This window comes from Silurus meridionalis, chromosome 8 (assembly GCF_014805685.1).
Source record: "Silurus meridionalis isolate SWU-2019-XX chromosome 8, ASM1480568v1, whole genome shotgun sequence".
NCBI lineage: Eukaryota > Metazoa > Chordata > Actinopteri > Siluriformes > Siluridae > Silurus > Silurus meridionalis.
The window spans coordinates 10,618,936-10,636,072 of record NC_060891.1 but is presented as its reverse complement, the minus strand read 5'-3'; the positions used below and the strand labels follow the sequence as shown (position 1 = coordinate 10,636,072).

Sequence of the window (17,137 nt, the reverse complement as noted above, 5' to 3'; positions counted from 1 at the left end):
GACAAATGGGTAAGAGAATTAGGCCTCTGTGTCACCTCATATTTATACCCCAGGGAAACAGGAAATCATGAATTACTAATTAAAAGTCCCTAGATACCCTGACCAACCTTAGCAACTACAGAAAAATATATAAAAAAAGGAATTGTTAGGGGTGCCAATAATTGTGGGACACATGATTTCAAGTTTTTTTTTTTTCCTAAATGTATGATTTTTTTTACCACCAAAGTTATGTACTTAAATGAAAGGTTGGATTTTTCTCTTTTTTTTGCATTTGGGTTCTATGTTGTTTTAAAAAAAAGGAGAATTTTTGAAGTCCACGACCACATCTTAAACAGGGGTGCCAATAATTGTGGAGGGCACTGTATCTTGTGACATTAACTACATTTCTATAGAATTGTGCCAAAACTACCAAACGTAACCTTTCAAGTATACAATGAGAAAGAAGCACTTTAGGGTTCCTTTTCACTAATCATGGTTTCTGAATGTGCTGGCCAATTTTCATTTATGCTCTGCAAATTTATGTTTACAATTCTGGCCTCTCTGGTACAAAAAACAGGAAACTTAGCAGCAGTTCAAATACCTCAGTGCTTTTAAAGGTATAATTTATGATCGTTAGGCAGGTTATAATTTGTTCCTTATTATACAATGAAATTCATTTATATATACGAAAAGAAATATTGTAACCCCCACTGTTATCTGCATTAAAGCATTCACCTTGAGTGTTTTGGAGTGTTGTTCCTAATAGCTCAGTACTTCTGGATAATTGTTCTCCACTGGCAAGGTTCCAAGAAGACTGCGTATCAGAAACTGTCCACCCACAGGAGCTTAACTCAAATGAACAGTATGACCCTAATGGCAATGTATCTGTGGGAAAAAAATGTTTTAAGAACATGACATCTAGACGTTAACGGTAACCTGCAATGAAATTAATTCTAGACATTAACAATAACCAGCCATGCAGAAAAATATATTTATTAACATAACATAAATTACATTTTGCTCTACAGATAGAGAGGCGGAACCATTTTCGATAACACGGTCTTACTGCAGAGACCTGGTCAAAACAGCCTATGCAGTCGTGATAAACTCTAATGTCCCATGAGTCATTAGTCTAGCACTGCTACTGCCAATATGCCAAACTCTGCTGTTGAAAGCTGTGAAAATCAAATACAGCTTACATACTGGTAAACAACTTTGTAAGGCAACTTAGCTGCAATCCTAAAATCTACTAAAAGCACATTCTACACATTATACTGTATGGCCTCAAACTTTCAGTAGATCTAAAAAGGGGCTGGTAAATCTGTAGTAATTTTAACTCACCAACAACCTTATTGTTGATTCATGGAAACCAAATTCTTCTCCCACTAACTAAACATATAAGATATTTTTTTTTACATTGATTTTGTTTAACAGTTTTGTTGGTAATGAGGTAATGTGTGTGTGTGTGTGTGTGTGTGTGTGTGTGTGTGTGTGTGTATGGCATAGATGGCAATAAAAACACTAGTGAATTCTCTATACTTAATGTTCCTTTTTTCTAAGCCTCTGAAATGTATTTATCAAAATTCTGAAAATGAAGAAATAAACATTTAAATGATTCGAATTTCCAAATCTGACCCAGATATCGCATTGATATACAAATTTAACGCTCATTAATAATGTAACTTTGCAGTCAATTCTGTTCACTCCATGAGAGCCAGGGGAAACACATAGTACTATTAAAATTGGGCACTGAGTAATAAGCAGAAATATGGACAAGTACCCTGTTTTGCAGCAGGTAGGACACTAAATAAATATAGAAGTAGTAGCCTAGATATATAAATGCTAGTCTGTTAATATTCTTGCCACTTCAATCAATTAGAGCTAAAATTAATAGTATACTATTGGAAAAGATAACCATAAAATTAGCTGTAGACTTAGTATATACCAGGTAGTTCAGACAAGTTTAAAGTCCTCTTTTTTCTCAGTAACATTTCACAGGCACAAGAGTAGTAACCTGGACTAACAGTCAATACTGAAGCCCTCAATGGCCAGGAGGTCAAAAGAGTGTAATTGGCCTTGTTTGCTGAAAAAAACAAGCATCTCTCTCTCTCTCTCTCTCTCTCTCTCTCTCTCTGCCATGTCTACTTGGCAACACTAGCCAACCTGCTGTACATGGAAGAGGGAATTGTTTAGCAGATAGAAATGGTCAACAACAAAATGAATAAATGGCAGAAAATAATCTAATTAAATAACTCAATTCAAAAAACATTTATCTTCAGTGATGGAATTTTCTAAAATGGTCACATTTCTGAAGCACTATTGTGCCTCAGAAATTAGATTACTATATGTATTTGTTTCTCTCTGCATTAGTGCTATACCAACCTGACTAAAACACAGGTGAAATAAAAAATGTACATTATTTTATAAATATAGGTTAATGCTGGCTATGCATTCCATTTATCTGTTTGCACATCGTATATACAGTATTTGGAGTTCCACAATTTGCATTCTTTCAGGTTCAGGTTTTTGTTCCAGGTTCAAGAAGAGAAGAACTATCTAGTCGATGGAAATGGCCAATGAAAAAAATGAGTAAGTGGAAAATAAAATATATTTAACTGAATAAATCAATTCAAGAAACATACATAACCTCAATGTTGGACTTTTACCAAAATAAACCCCACTATTCCATATGTATATATAATATATACATTTACTATATTAACACAATTGCTAATGCATATGAAGCAAACTTATTTTAAACGTTAATATCCATTTTCATTTGCACTGCATACGTGCAAGTGTCTGAATGCATGGGGTCAAAACACTACCTATTATCTGGAAAGTACAAGTGCAGGTGGATGCAAATGCAGTTAAACAGTTTAATAGCCAGGCAGGGAAATCCAAAATCGGCATTTAAAGAAGCACTATCCAAAAACAAGCGAAAAGTGAGTGATTTGCAAACAGAGTAAATATGGGCAAGGCAATATAAAAAACATTTTTGGTTCAAAAAGAAAGTAGCAATACGAAAGATCAAAGGTTCGGTAAATGTCAGCAACCACAAATGTGTGTGACCATAGTACTTTGCATCATGTGTCTGATCATGTGTGTTTCTAATTAGGCACACCTCTGTTCAATCAGTGTGAGGGAGAGTGAGAGAGGAAATTGTAAAAGTGTTCATTTTATCCATGTTTGTAGGCAGAGGCGGCTGCATGAAACTGGCATGTCTACCTGGCTGAGAGCTAACACCTACAACTTTTTTTGATCCAGACATTTTTACTTCTTATACATTTGCTTATAACTGAATACTTTGACAATGCAATCAAAGCATTTTAGGATGCATAATTCATCAATCTATTATATCCTACATTTTTAATATGGCTAATGTATGTGGCACCAAGCTTGCTAGTAACTCAGCAGACCCTCTCAAAGTGTCCCATCACTCCACTCCACACCCTTTAAGTATGGTTTCTCTTTAAAATGCAAACTGCAAACTGCCCAAGGTGATCTTACATATCTTATAAAGATTAATCACTCATAGCCCATACACTACCAAATAAATTTCAATAAAATACAAAGTTGTTTCTTTTAGGACTTTTTGGGGAAGCAGTTACAGTGGGAAAGTTAGATCTTACATATTAAACTAAAACCATTTGTTCTGGTCAGAAAATGTACTATCATATAAAATCTTTTTTTGTTGATATAGCAACAGAAATCCAATTAAATAGAACAAAAATTATTACAATAACTTGGTTGCATAAAATGTCTGGTCCTTTGAGGTTGGCAGAAGTTTATTAGTTGAATGTGTAACAAATGGTATATAATCTGTAAGATTAATCATCCATACCCTTATAAAAAAAAAAAAAGTAGTTTTCTTTCAGGAACTCGAGCTGCATAAACAACGATTTGGGAACGCTTCCATGTTGTCCACCCTCTGAATCACGTGTGTAATCAGTCCAATGGAATGCGTGGTGTCAAAGGCGGGGTCACATCACGACCAGGAAGTTATAAAAAGCACATGAAGTGAAGCCCGTGCAAGCTTCTGTTTGTTCAGGAAGTGCACTGTGTGTTTGTTTTTCAAGGGTAGGTGGTAATGTCCAATTAATTACCGGGGGGAATCGCATAGCCTGTATGTTTCTTGCTTGGGAGCAGAGCATGCTCGAGAGAGCCGACTACGCAGATTGCGCTCGCATGTCAATGCAAATGCTTCCACTCCCAATGGGCATTTGGAGTTAACTGCCCGGTTGTCCCAGCGCTAGAATTCCTTCAGGAACAGTTCGCAAAAGGCCTCTGGCACAACCTTGAGTGCCTGCAGGGGACTTGGCCGTCATTTTAGAGGCCCTATCAGAGCCTCCCTTCAAGCCTTCTCACAGTCAAGACTGTGTTTCTCCTGGTCATTTCCTTTCTTAAGAGAGTGGGGGATCTTTAGGCCCTCTCTGTGGCCCCCTTGTTCCAGTGCCTTTCTTTACCCTAGATCAGGGTATGTTACCAAGGTACACTTGGTCATCCCACGACCTGTTATGCTCCAGGCACAACTGTGTCACTGGAAATATACGTCCACAGAAAGAGTCTGTGGAGAAAGTAGGAGTAGCTGTTCGTCTGCTATGGCCCTTCAAGGAGAGGTCTCCCTGCAAACAAGCTGACGCTCAGCAGATGAATTGTGGGTGCTATTTCATCCTCCTACGAGTCCTCTGGTCACCCCGCTCCTTTTGGGGTCAGAGCTTACTCGAACCGGAGTGTGGTAGCCGCTAAAATTTGATCCTCTGGAGTTTCTCTCCAAGACATTTGTAACACTGCAGGCTGGTCCACCCTGCTGACCTATACCAGGTTTTATAGCCTCGACCCCAGTGCCACTCCAGGCCCCTCTTGTCCTTCGACCTAGATCTGCTCTTTCACACCTGGAGATGATCTTCTGCTTCTGCAACCTCTAACGCAATGCTGGCAGCACTAATGCGTCTTTGGTTTGAAGCAAGCTTCTGCACCTGACGCACAACATGAGGACTCAACTTCTTTGATCGACCCTTGCAAGACCTGTTCCTAGTGGAACCCATCTTGGGAAACCTCTGTGTGACAGCAAGCGGAGCACAGTAAGCTGCAAAAGAGGACACGTAACCTTTCACGGTAGAAGGAGACAACCCTGAGGTGACCTGCTCCTGAAGGAACTCCAGTAACTCAGCTCCATAACTCAGAGCTGGGGCTGCGCCTGCCAAGCAGGCCCCTGTGAGCGAAAATGGAGGTAGCGCAGGAGTTGGTGCCGACTGTTTTTTAGACTCCAGACCAGCCTGGTATGCCTGCAACACAGCCATGGTGGGGAGGCAGCTGGCAGCCTGACCTGCTGCTTCGTAAACCGTGGCCTTAAGGGACGATGCTGCACCTGGGGAGAGATAACCAGCTAGCATCTCTTCAACCCGGGTCATCGCTCCGTAACTGCTCTCTTTCAACCCCACTACATCATCATAAAGGGAGATATAAAGGGTGAAATGTGTGCCGAATATAGGTTGATCCATGACCTGGACAACTCAGTGTGCACAGCGCTCCCTAAACTGAAGAAAGAAACCACCAAACGGCATGCTTCCTAACGCAAAAAGAGGGCGCTGGATCCTCTTCGGGGCCAGAGCCGTGAGGGAGAGCGCCCTCCTCGAAGAGTACTTTGAGAACAAAGAGAAGCTAGCGTCGGCGCCACCGCATGCGCGTTTTATAGCTTCATAGTGTGACGCCATCCCGTCGGTGACATTGCACCTCTCCGTTAGACACATGTGATGATAATAATTATTATATAATATATGATAATAATTATTATCATCATTATTATTATCGTTATTATATTAATAATAACGATAATAACAATAATGCTGTGAGTACAGTAATGTGTTTTTTCCAAAAGGAGTAAAGAGACCTTTCAGGTCGTCACACACATGATTTACTACTTTGCTCCTTCTCATATATATATATATATATATATATATATATATATATATATATATATATATATATATATATAGATCAAAAGCAGCTAGTTTGACATTTTACAATGGTACAAATGCATAGGCTATGGTATAGTCTAACCTTTCACATTGATTTGCTACACGCCAGGGTACAGAACAGATGTTACACAATCAAATGTTGTCCAAAGTCTACACTGACCTTTGAAAGCTTTTAAAAGCACTGTCCAACTCACCACAAATGAGTCCTTCATCCTCGCCTAGAGGACAATCACTGTGAAAATCACACACTTTGCTTTTATCTATACAGCCACCCAAATCACAACGAACAGCTGAGTTCTCATCACAGTCTGGCACACTCTCCTCCAAAACTGTGCTTTCTAAGGAGATGCAGAGGGAGATACAGAAGAGATTTATCAATGAAAAAATATGCATGAATTAAAATGCATGAATATTAATAAGATTTGTGTAATCATGTACATTTAGAGGAATGTAACCAATATTTCCTCAGTTTTAGATGATCAGAAGCTTAAGTGTATACTTATCTTAGCTACCAACCAAATGCCAAAGAAAATGCAAAAACTGTAGCTGCAGTGTAATAACTAATTTCACATTTTATTTACATATCATAAAACACTCACCCTTGTTACAGTCCATCAGCTCCAATGAATCAATGGCCAATAGTCCAAGATCTTGACCACTACAAGAAGTGTACTGCACTATTATGTGGAAGGGCTGGTCAATTTTCCCTATTGATACCCACAATACCTCCCAAGATGCCCTGGGCCAAAATCAAAACAAAACAAAAAAATGTTTACATAAATACAAATGTTCTTATACCTTTGACATATTTGTATTTCACCCACTAAAATGTTAATTTCAAACAAAATGAATTCTTTGTATTGTACCAAGGAATTCAATTTAATTTTAACATAATCAGTAACATCAGTACTGTAATTTGCAAACCTGTGGATCATTAGAAACTGTTCTTGAAAACCGTCCAGATCATTTCATACCATTTAGAGTCTCAGACAACATGTGATTTCACTACTACATCTTTCGAATATCCTGTTGAATTAGTATGTAAGTGAATGTAAATAATTGCATTATATAATGTTTTAGCTGCATTAAATGTTGCAAAATGCCTTGTTTTCTTGGTCTATCGTCCATGATCAGGATTTTTACCAGTTTTATACACAATGATTTTCCAACACTGAATAAGCCAGACCAAGACCTGCTCCCATTTGTAAAGATTTGACTATTTATAAAAATTTACCTTTAGTATTACTTTACCTTTTTAAAGTTTTTTTTTCCCCTGGATTGTAACACAACATAACCTTTCCCATTATGTTTTGACTTCAGTGTGTACATCAACTAAATCTGATTTGTGTGATGGAGATCTGAATACTCTTAGGCACTGGGCCATACAAACCCCAAGTGATGTCTCTAATCCTAACCAGACAGTGTGTGTATAAGAGTATTGGCTCCATTATGATTGTCCTGCCTTTTTTCCATATTGCATTGCATCACAGCCCATTTCAAGCCATCTGTCTAATCCAATTACAAAGACATATTGTGATCTACTTTTAGAAACAAAATGCATTAATTCATCTTGGACTAGCTTCAGCTAACCTAGGGAAATCAATACTGAGCACTTTTCCATAACAAGAATTCAGATGACATTTTGTTTAATATATTTGCAGAACAGTGGTTACATGTGACACTACTAATATGCAAAGCATGTCGGTGTTCTGTTTATTTGTGCAAATAGTTCTCTCATACTGCAATCCCTTTGTAAAAGTCTAAAAATCAAATCAGCAACAGTAATGAAAAGCCAGTGACAGATCAGGAGCTAGTGGGCCGGTGGCCAGAGCAAAGCAAAATTTTATGCCAGATTTCCCAATGTGCAAATGCTATAGTTAAACACACTACTATCAGCATGAGCTGATTTCCTTATTCAGTTTAAAACTGACTGTTAGATTTACAGTGTTCAAAAAGCCTCTTTTCCCTAAAAAGCAACTTAAACATTGGGTGTGGATTTAAAATGAATGTAATACAATAAAAAGGAATACACATAAGGCCAAAACAGATTAGCACATTATTAATCGACCAAACATTAAAACTACCCACTTCATATTGTATAGGTCTCAATTTTGCAGCCAAAACAATACTAACCCACCAAGGCATGGACTCAACTAGAGTAATGATGCTCTGTCGTATCTGGCACTAAAATGTTAGCAGCAGGTCCTTTAAATCCTGTAATTTGTGAGGTGGATCAGATTTATTGGTCCAGCAGATCCTACAGATGCTTGATCGGATTGCGATCTGGGAAAGTTTGACAACATTTGAAATCTTTGTCATGTTCCTCAAACCATTCCTGAACAATTTTTTCAAAAAGGCCACTGTCATTTGGGAATAGTGTGGCCATGATGGAGTACGTATTTGGCCAGCAAATGTTTAGGTAGGTGGTACATGACAAAGTACAAAGTACTCCCCCCCCACACAGTATTGTATCTTAAGTGCTCATGAAAAACAATCAGTTGTCAGGTGGACTTTACTTTAGCCACTTTTGGTATGCACTAAATACTGGAAATACCCAAGTTTTCTAGCCATTACAGTTCAGCCCTTGTCAAAGTTAATTCTGCCTCCAACACACCAACTCTGGGAACTGACTGCCCACTTTCTGCCCAATAAATCCCAACCTTTGACAGATAAAACTGCAACAAGATACCTGTTTGTGGTTGTAAAAGTAACACTGGCTGGTGTTATTAAGATAACCACAAAATAAGAGGAAAAAAACCCCCACCTCCACTGACATGCTCAGAAAATAGCCAACATGACTACTGAACATTTACAGTAAGTAACACAGGGACAGGATAATTATGATGTTATGATTTTCAATCCCACTTTTATATCTGGTTATTCTCTAGGTTTCTTTTCCTTATGCTGTACCATTTTAGAATGTTTATCTGTGTGTTTTTTCCTGTTGCCTCTGGCTTGGTCAGTAGGGACCCAGATCAATATATTGATGAATGTAAAGCTGCTTTATTACTGTTGTTAAAACTGCTATTAAAAATAAGTTAAACTGAATGACAGCATTTCTTTTGTTGTGTATCCCAACAGCAATATACTGTAAGGCCAAGTTATTCCAGAAGCCACCGTCAAAAAACCATAAGATCTTTCTCTAACCTAGTGTCGGCTTTTTCCCTGCTGACAGGGGTAAGTGAGTTGATGACAGCAGAATCTGTGAGTCTAATGGAGATAGACAAGTTTCCTGTTCTTGGTTCTGGCTGGAAGCAAGCCAAATGAAGACGACACCTTGGGCCACTGCTTAGAACTACAGGACTTGCAATGTGAAATGTGCAAATCCCATAACCCCACAGGGCAGAGCCAGGCCTCAGAACCAGGAAGTGGCCTTTGGGAAAGAAAGGAGAAGTGTGGTTTCTTATGATTAGTACACTTATGAGTGGAAACATCACCTTATTCTCTTCGGAAAAGCATAAAATTATGTCCTAAATATTGCATCATAGACAATGCAAAAATCTAGAAATAAAAAAATTCAAAACAGATATAGTATGTCCGTACTACATTTCTACATTAGGAACACTGGAATTTATATGATTCTTAATCCATCAAATCCAAATAGAGAAATCACTATGAATTGGAAAATGTCATTCTTTTTATATACTTTAATAATACATTATTTACGTTTATGAAAGTTAATGCAAGTTAATAAAAAAAAACATTCTTCGAAATAAAATACATTTGATAAAAGTCTATAAATGGTCTAAGCCAAAGATATTAATTAAGTATACTGGTGATAGTGTTAAATAAATGCTATATAGCTACTAAAAAATGTTAAACAACAGCATGAAATTGTAAAAAAAAAAATACATTCATGTAAATACCTTTAGAATCTCCATTAGAATGATCTGTGATTGGTTGGACATCCCGACGGCCGGCCCAGTGCTGCTCAGGCGATGTGACATACCAGTCTCCATAAGCACTGTGATTGGACATGCTCCAGGAACATGGAGATTCAAAATCGCAGGATGTAAAGGCTGTGGGTAAAAAAAAGCACTACATTATTCTTTCATGCATTTTCAAGTTTTTTCCCTTAAAGTTTAGGATGGCTAAAAAAGCTAAATAACTGCTTACAAGAAAATCTGTGTTAGATTTAAGAGTTTATACCTTCACACATCCAAATGAAAGCAAATATAGGCTTACTCTATGTTTAAGATTTAAAGAATCATATTAGTATTCCATCAAATGCTTTAGTTTAGCAAAATAAGAATAGTGCTTTATAGTGAAATAACACAGCAATCATAAAACAATTTCCTGGCACAATTTACAGTTTAAAGTCAAATACAAAGAGCTACTTCAATTTAAAAACACTGCAAACACTATGTCACTGGCAAATATTCAAGACAATTGTGGGTTCAGAAAAAGACAGCTTTTAACATTCATGTGATTTTGCTGAAATGTGTCAAACAACAAAAGCAGGACTTTTGGATTTTTAATGTATCCACAGTATATAATACTTAATACTAAATCTTTTGTGCCTGGTGCAATATACCAGGTTGAAAAAACTATACAGAGAGGAAAAAGACCTCCAGCCATGCCACTAACCATACATTCCACACTGAGACCATTAACATCAACCATGCTTACATGTCTGACATGGGGTCATGATGATTCAGCCTCTTAAATCATTCTAAATGTTGGGACAATTACTACCTTCAATATACTAAACATTACCAACACTTATGTTTCCAGGACCCAGCCAACACCATCCTCTTTTCAAAGCAGCCCTTTAAACACTCCCTCAAATTCTACAGTATGTGTCAAAAATATGGTTTTATTTATGGTTTTAAGAAAGTCACAAAAACATTAATTAAAATCACTGCTACATGTGTATTTTGTAAAAATAATATTTTGGCAGAAAATCATTCCAAAGCATCAAAGATCCACCACCTAAATATTTAATTTCCTTGCTTTCTATTGCATCTAATAGTTGATTCTTTACAACCCCAATAGTGCTGAGTTACATTTGTTACTACCATGTCATTCTGTGCATGCTGTTGCAGGGAACCTCAAAAGAAATTACTGTAATAAACTACATATCAACACTATTCTTCTATTTTCAGCCACAGTTGTATTAAGTGCACATCCCTTACATAAAATGAGATGATGTTTGGTTCTTGTGCGTTATAAAATTTTACTTTACTTTATTTATCAACCAGCACACAGAGAAAATACAAAAGGGTTCCCTGGTGGTCTAGTGGTTAGGATCTGGCCCTCTTACCGCTGCGGCCCAGGTTTGATTCCCGGTCAGGGAACCAAACCCAGGGTTGCACAAGCCAGTGCACTCTTATTGTCGGATAAATGGGCAGGGTTGCGTTAGGAAGTTCATCCAGCGTAAAAACCTACCAAATTAAACATGCGGATCACGAATATGGATGATCAGCTGTAGCGACCCCTAATAGGAGAAGCCGAAAAAAAGTTAACACAAAGAAAATGCAAAGGTCAAACCATAAGCTTCATGCAGAGATACACTACTAAATATTTAGCATGTCAAGTAAGTATATTAAATATATTTTTTTATTCATTCCATTCTCTGTATTACAAGTAAATACTGCAATAATAGTTTTGGAAAGAAAGAGCTTAAAAGGCACTGCCACGCAGAATTAACACAACAGTAGTTTTGAATGTTCAAAAGAAAATAGCTCAATATTTCTGTTTGCAAGCAAAATAATAGAATTTGTATGAAGCACAGTTATTTAATGGCATGGGGGATAAGTTCCAAATGTACCCTCTGCAGGCCCCCCAATCACCCTCAGGGAAGCCTGAAAACAACAATAGGCATTGTACATCGTGTATACTCCTGTGGAAAATTCTCCAAAGTCAAAAGAAATAGTCAAAATATTAAGCTTTTTAATAATCAACAAATAAATAGTCAAACAATGAACATGAATTAAAAATATAGATAGTGTAGATCAATCATTAAACATCCATTGAAATAAGGGTAGGTCTTTTGTAACTGGGATGGGGCTTTATTCAAAGCATTTAGTTATTTTGAGAAATGTATTTTGCCGTTCAGAGCCCATTTACAAAATGGAAAGTTTGAATGGTTTTACCCTTTTATGCAAGATCAAACTGAGCTGACTGTTCACACATCAGAACAGATTCCTGTGAATAGAGCCAGGGCATCAGCTGATAGAGGCATATTCTCAGCCTGGTTTGAGATGCTAAAAAGAAATGAATCTCACAGATGTCATAATATAACCCTAAAATCTCAATAGAGATCAATCCTCAGGAAATGTCCTGCCTGGTTTCAAGAGGATGTAAAAATGTGTACCAGAGTATGAGTTTAATTGGGAGGGAACAAATAACCCTCTATGTCACTGAGAAGTCTATGGACACATTCTACCCCTACACCTTTTCTACAGAGGGAAAACATTTGTACAGCTGTTGGATATGCAAAGACATACCATGGTTAAAGAAAATTTGACTATACCACAAACCTCTTCCTAAATGTATCTCAGTCCCTCACTTAAAATCACAATATTTGCCATACATCCCATTTATCCCTGAGTCTTAAAGTGAAAGCAAAAGAAAATAACATGTAATAACAAAAAATAAAACAGTGGCAAAAGAAACTCTGATGCCATGTTTGTGTCAGCAAACCCAACATAAGGAAGGAGGATTTTCCAAAGAAAATGAAAGAGGACTGGGCATTGCCTGAAGCCTACAACCTTATAAATGGATTTAAAAGCCCAGAGATGTATCTCTTGACCCACAGCATGTCATAAAAGGGACAGAGAGCAACACACTATTTTCCATAGCACTTGAGCATACTGACGAACCATTCACCAGACCTCCAGACATGAAATTCACCACACATCCTGCTGTGCCACTTATTATGCCTCTAGTCAAAACCATAAATAGCAACCATGACTAGAACAATCAGCTTCAAGTAGATATACGCTACCAAACATTAAGTCTGTCAAGTAAGCACATTGAATAGTCCCCCATTCATTTTATATCCTTCTACACGTACATACAGCAATAATAGTTTGTTTTAGAGAGATGGAGCTTAAATGGCACTACGCTTCAAAAAAATTTACCAACCAAAACTACCACAAATTTTATGTATTTGAATGAAAATGACTGCATGAAATCTTCATCTCAAACTTCTTCTTTTGAAAAGTAATTATATTCTGTTACTTGTCTGTGAGCTGTTCTGCTTTATATGTTTTTCATGTTAAGCCTTAATGGTTCAGGTGGTTGAATAAATGAGTATTGGGAAAATGTTTTTCTTCAATCCTTTCTTTTTAACTGAATAAATCTGGTGCTGCTTTTAATGATTTGAAAGCAATAAAAGTGTGACGTTTGTAAATAAATCATGATGTGGACTTATTTGAAACACACGTAAGCTTAAATGCTGCTATAGACCCATAATTGCCTCAAAACAGACTTTGGTGGGTAAAAAAGGGGGGCCTCTCACAAGAGGATGCAGCTGAAAGCTTGTGGACACATGACCAACACCCCAATATTTCCTATCTTAACATCCCATTCCTCATTTATTCCCACTTTTGCGGTCATATTAGATTCCACTCCTCTCGGAAGGCTTTTCACTAAATTTTGGAATTTGTTTTCATTGTATTTATTAATCCACAACAGCATTAGTAAGGTGAGGCAGTAATGTCAGCTTTTTAGGCCTGGGGTACAATTCAGCAAATAATGCCTTTTTTGTTCTTCCAACTTTGTGGTAATAGTTTGGGGAAGTCCCACATATTATTGTCAAGGTCAGGTCTTCAACTCCTATTCAGAAAGAAAATGAAACCCTATTTGTAATTGAAGGAATAAAAAATGATATTCATTCGCCACTTGTTCCTTCATGCAGGGCATTCCAAAAACTAAAAACAGCTTATCAGGAAAAAGTGTGTTCATTCCAATACCAAAGTAAAGAGGACTTTAGTAACATTTTTGCCCTCAAAGTCATGTGAGATGATTCATGAGGAAGGCTATGCAGGTAAAGAGTGTCCTATGACACCAAAAAGTAGCCAGGCTGCAACAATAAATCACTGAGTTTCTGGATTTATGTAATTCTTGAATTGACATTTCTTGTAATAGTAAAATTGCAAGGCATTAAAAAAAAGGATATTTTTTATTATTTCTACTTTTTTTCCCTCTACACAATCTTGATCTTGTTGTCAGTTCATTAAAAACAGGTTCATACTGCAGAAGTGGAAAAGAGGTCTGTGTTTTACCTTGGCTTGATTCGGCTGAACTGATGTGATGAGGATTTGAATGCATTGGAAAACCTGCATCAACGGTTCTATCCAGGAGAGAACAACAGATCCTGATCACTGTGGAGAGAGAGAGAGAGAGAGAGAGAGAGAGAGAGAGAGAGAGAGAGAGAGAGGTGGAATTTTTTAATCTATTTTCATCAAAGCCATATATTGACATATATATATTTATCCTTTTTTATATAACTGCTAATAAATCAACAACAAGAACAATCTAACCTAGATTTTTTTTTTACTTAAAAAAGTCCCACTGATCATCTGTCATTTCCATCAATGTAGCAGTGTAAGCAAAACTTTTTTAGAGAATGCAAGTGACAGTGAATCTGAGCTATGAAAAAAGCACTAAGGACAAAACTCCTGGGAGTCAAATTCATTATTAAGATGAGATACATGTGCAAGTCTAGAAAGAAAGGCAGAATTCTTCCCACCTCTGATTGGTCACCTCTGGCACATTTGTGCCCTGAAAATATCTTGTTCCTCTTCTCTAGTTACTGTGATGGAACCATAACCAAATTAGTGCATCTAGTATGTTTTGAAGAGCACTTGTAAAAGCAGAATATTTACTGCAGGTTTCTTCTGATAACATCAGCTCAAGTGCTGTACAACGGACCTATTAAGGCATTACAGCACCACTAAGCGCACTACATAAGGCAAGAGTCTACAGCTGGCAAAGGGCCTGAGTAGTTACAGGTTTCTATTCCAGCCAAACAGGAATCAAACCTAATAACTATTCAAAGACCAAGATGTAATGAATTAAACAAATAGAATCAGATGTTGTCCTGCTTTGTTTGAAAAATATATGAAGTCACACTGGCCCTTTGCATGTAATACCTTCCATGTAGGATTGGGTAATATCTTATTCAACATACTGTAGGTTGTCCATAAGCGCTTATACAAGCACATCTGCATATGACTGTTGCCATATCAACAACCGATATGTTTACAGGATAATAAACTACTAAATTAAAACCATCAACTACAATCTATGACTTTTTCATAAATCATAGAAACGGTGGTGTAGACTAGTGGGGCAACCATTGGTTATACCTATTATAGCTTTATTACTTACTAAGTATTGTGTCCATAATCAGACACTATATAACATGTTACACCAGCAAATTACTCTTGTTCTGGAACAGAAATATACTACGTTGTGTGTAACTGTATCAGGATGCACCATAGCCCCTTGGCCTTAAAACATGTCTCAGCTTTCCAAGCATTATTAATATTTCCAAGCTGTAATTAAATTTACAACTATCGTAGTCAATTGTTTTTGTAGACAGTTGTATTTTGTTTATTAGGTAACCACGTTCCTTGGTCCGTATGTTTGCTTTTAATTATTCCTTTTTTACATTCGGATTCAATTCAATTCATTTTTATTTGTATAGCGCTTTTAACAATGAACATTGTCTCAAAGCAGCTTTACACAAATAATGCGGTGATAAAGAATGAATAAGATTTATTTATTACTTATAAGTGTACATTTGTCCCTGATCAGCAAGCCGGTGGCGACTGTGGCAAGGAAGAACTCCCTAAGATGGCATAAATCAGAAACCTTGAGAGGAACCAGACAATTTAAATGGTCCCCATTTTAGACAATAAAAGAGAATAAATTGATCATTTTAATACATTTGTGTGACACTTTTAAAATTGTAAGAATAATATTTGCAAATTTTTTAATTGACAACTAGAGAAATGATGCGTAGACTTTTGCATTTCAAAAATAAGTGACTAATTGATGCAACCACAAGTGTACTAGTGGTTAATAAATTCAATGTTAGCATTATAAATTAATACTAAATCTTGCATCAAAAAATGAGCCACGGACTCACACCTACAAACATGTATATTCACAGACTGTCAGGATTATGCTATCGTACCCATTATTCACATCACCTGATCCTGGCACTTCTTTTGGGTTAATTACCACTTTTATATAATCTCACTAATTTGCACTACACACATTATTTCAAGTCTGTCTTTCCATGGTTGTCGTTGCTAGTTGTTGACAGTCCAACATCACGTTTTAAATTATGGTCCTTGTTTTCTTGTCAAGTTATTTTGTGTTTGTCATTACATGACGTGCATACGAATGCACACCCACAAACACACAAGCGTATCCTACTATCACGACCCTGACTCCCAACACAAGACAATGAGACATTGAGCGTTGCCCTCTAAGAACTGATCCACAAATTCTAGGCTGATCACTTGATAAACATACATGTTTACAGTTATTTCAGAGATCCCCCTTACCTTTTATTAATAATGTTTAGCAAGAAAATTGAGAAATAACTGGATTTAAAATGGAGAAAAGCATTAGAGAAAGTCACAAGTAAATGCAACAAACATGTTGAGATAGCAACAAACCCAAATAATTCCAATGAAACTGCTAAATTTTCAAAGGTAAATTGGGAGCACAGAGTGTAGCAACACATAATCCGCACTTATCAAGCAATAGCTGATCATGTTGTCTGACACGTCATGGATGATCACAGTAGATACTCTTCTGTGTTAAATTATTAGCTAATACAATTTCCAGGCACCCCATTTTTCCTTTATCTTCAAGTCACTTTTGCATAGCTAGTGGCCTTTGATTAATATATGTCAATAAACTCTAAAAGAAATTAAGGTAAAAATAACAGGCAAGCATTGCCTGCTGACACAAGGATGTAACTCAGAATTGTCTTGGTCAGATTATAATTCTGACAGTGTGTTCATTTGACATAAGATATAACTTTCTATGTTTTTACTGGCTAGTTTTTGTCTGCATATATTGTGTTTTTGTTGTTGTCTACTGCTGAATTTTTTATTGTGGACATCCAATTGAGTGAGTTGCCACATAATATATAATCCACTAAAATCCACTGTCTGACTGATATTCCATAAATGGAGGCTTAAAAGATG

General features: G+C 36.8%; 1 protein-coding gene across 2 annotated transcripts in view; it reads right to left on the bottom strand.

Annotated features, from left to right (window-relative positions):
* Positions 1-17,137, bottom strand: part of ltk (leukocyte receptor tyrosine kinase) — a 67,189-nt gene that overhangs the window by 26,723 nt on the left and 23,329 nt on the right. For both annotated transcript variants that reach the window (XM_046855392.1, XM_046855393.1), the window contains exons 2-7: positions 14,192-14,290; positions 9,827-9,979; positions 9,108-9,333; positions 6,560-6,699; positions 6,155-6,298; positions 715-864 (exon numbers count right to left, since the gene is read on the bottom strand). In XM_046855392.1, coding sequence (XP_046711348.1) covers positions 715-864; positions 6,155-6,298; positions 6,560-6,699; positions 9,108-9,333; positions 9,827-9,979; positions 14,192-14,290 — 912 coding nt within the window. The remainder of the gene's footprint in view (positions 1-714; positions 865-6,154; positions 6,299-6,559; positions 6,700-9,107; positions 9,334-9,826; positions 9,980-14,191; positions 14,291-17,137) is intronic.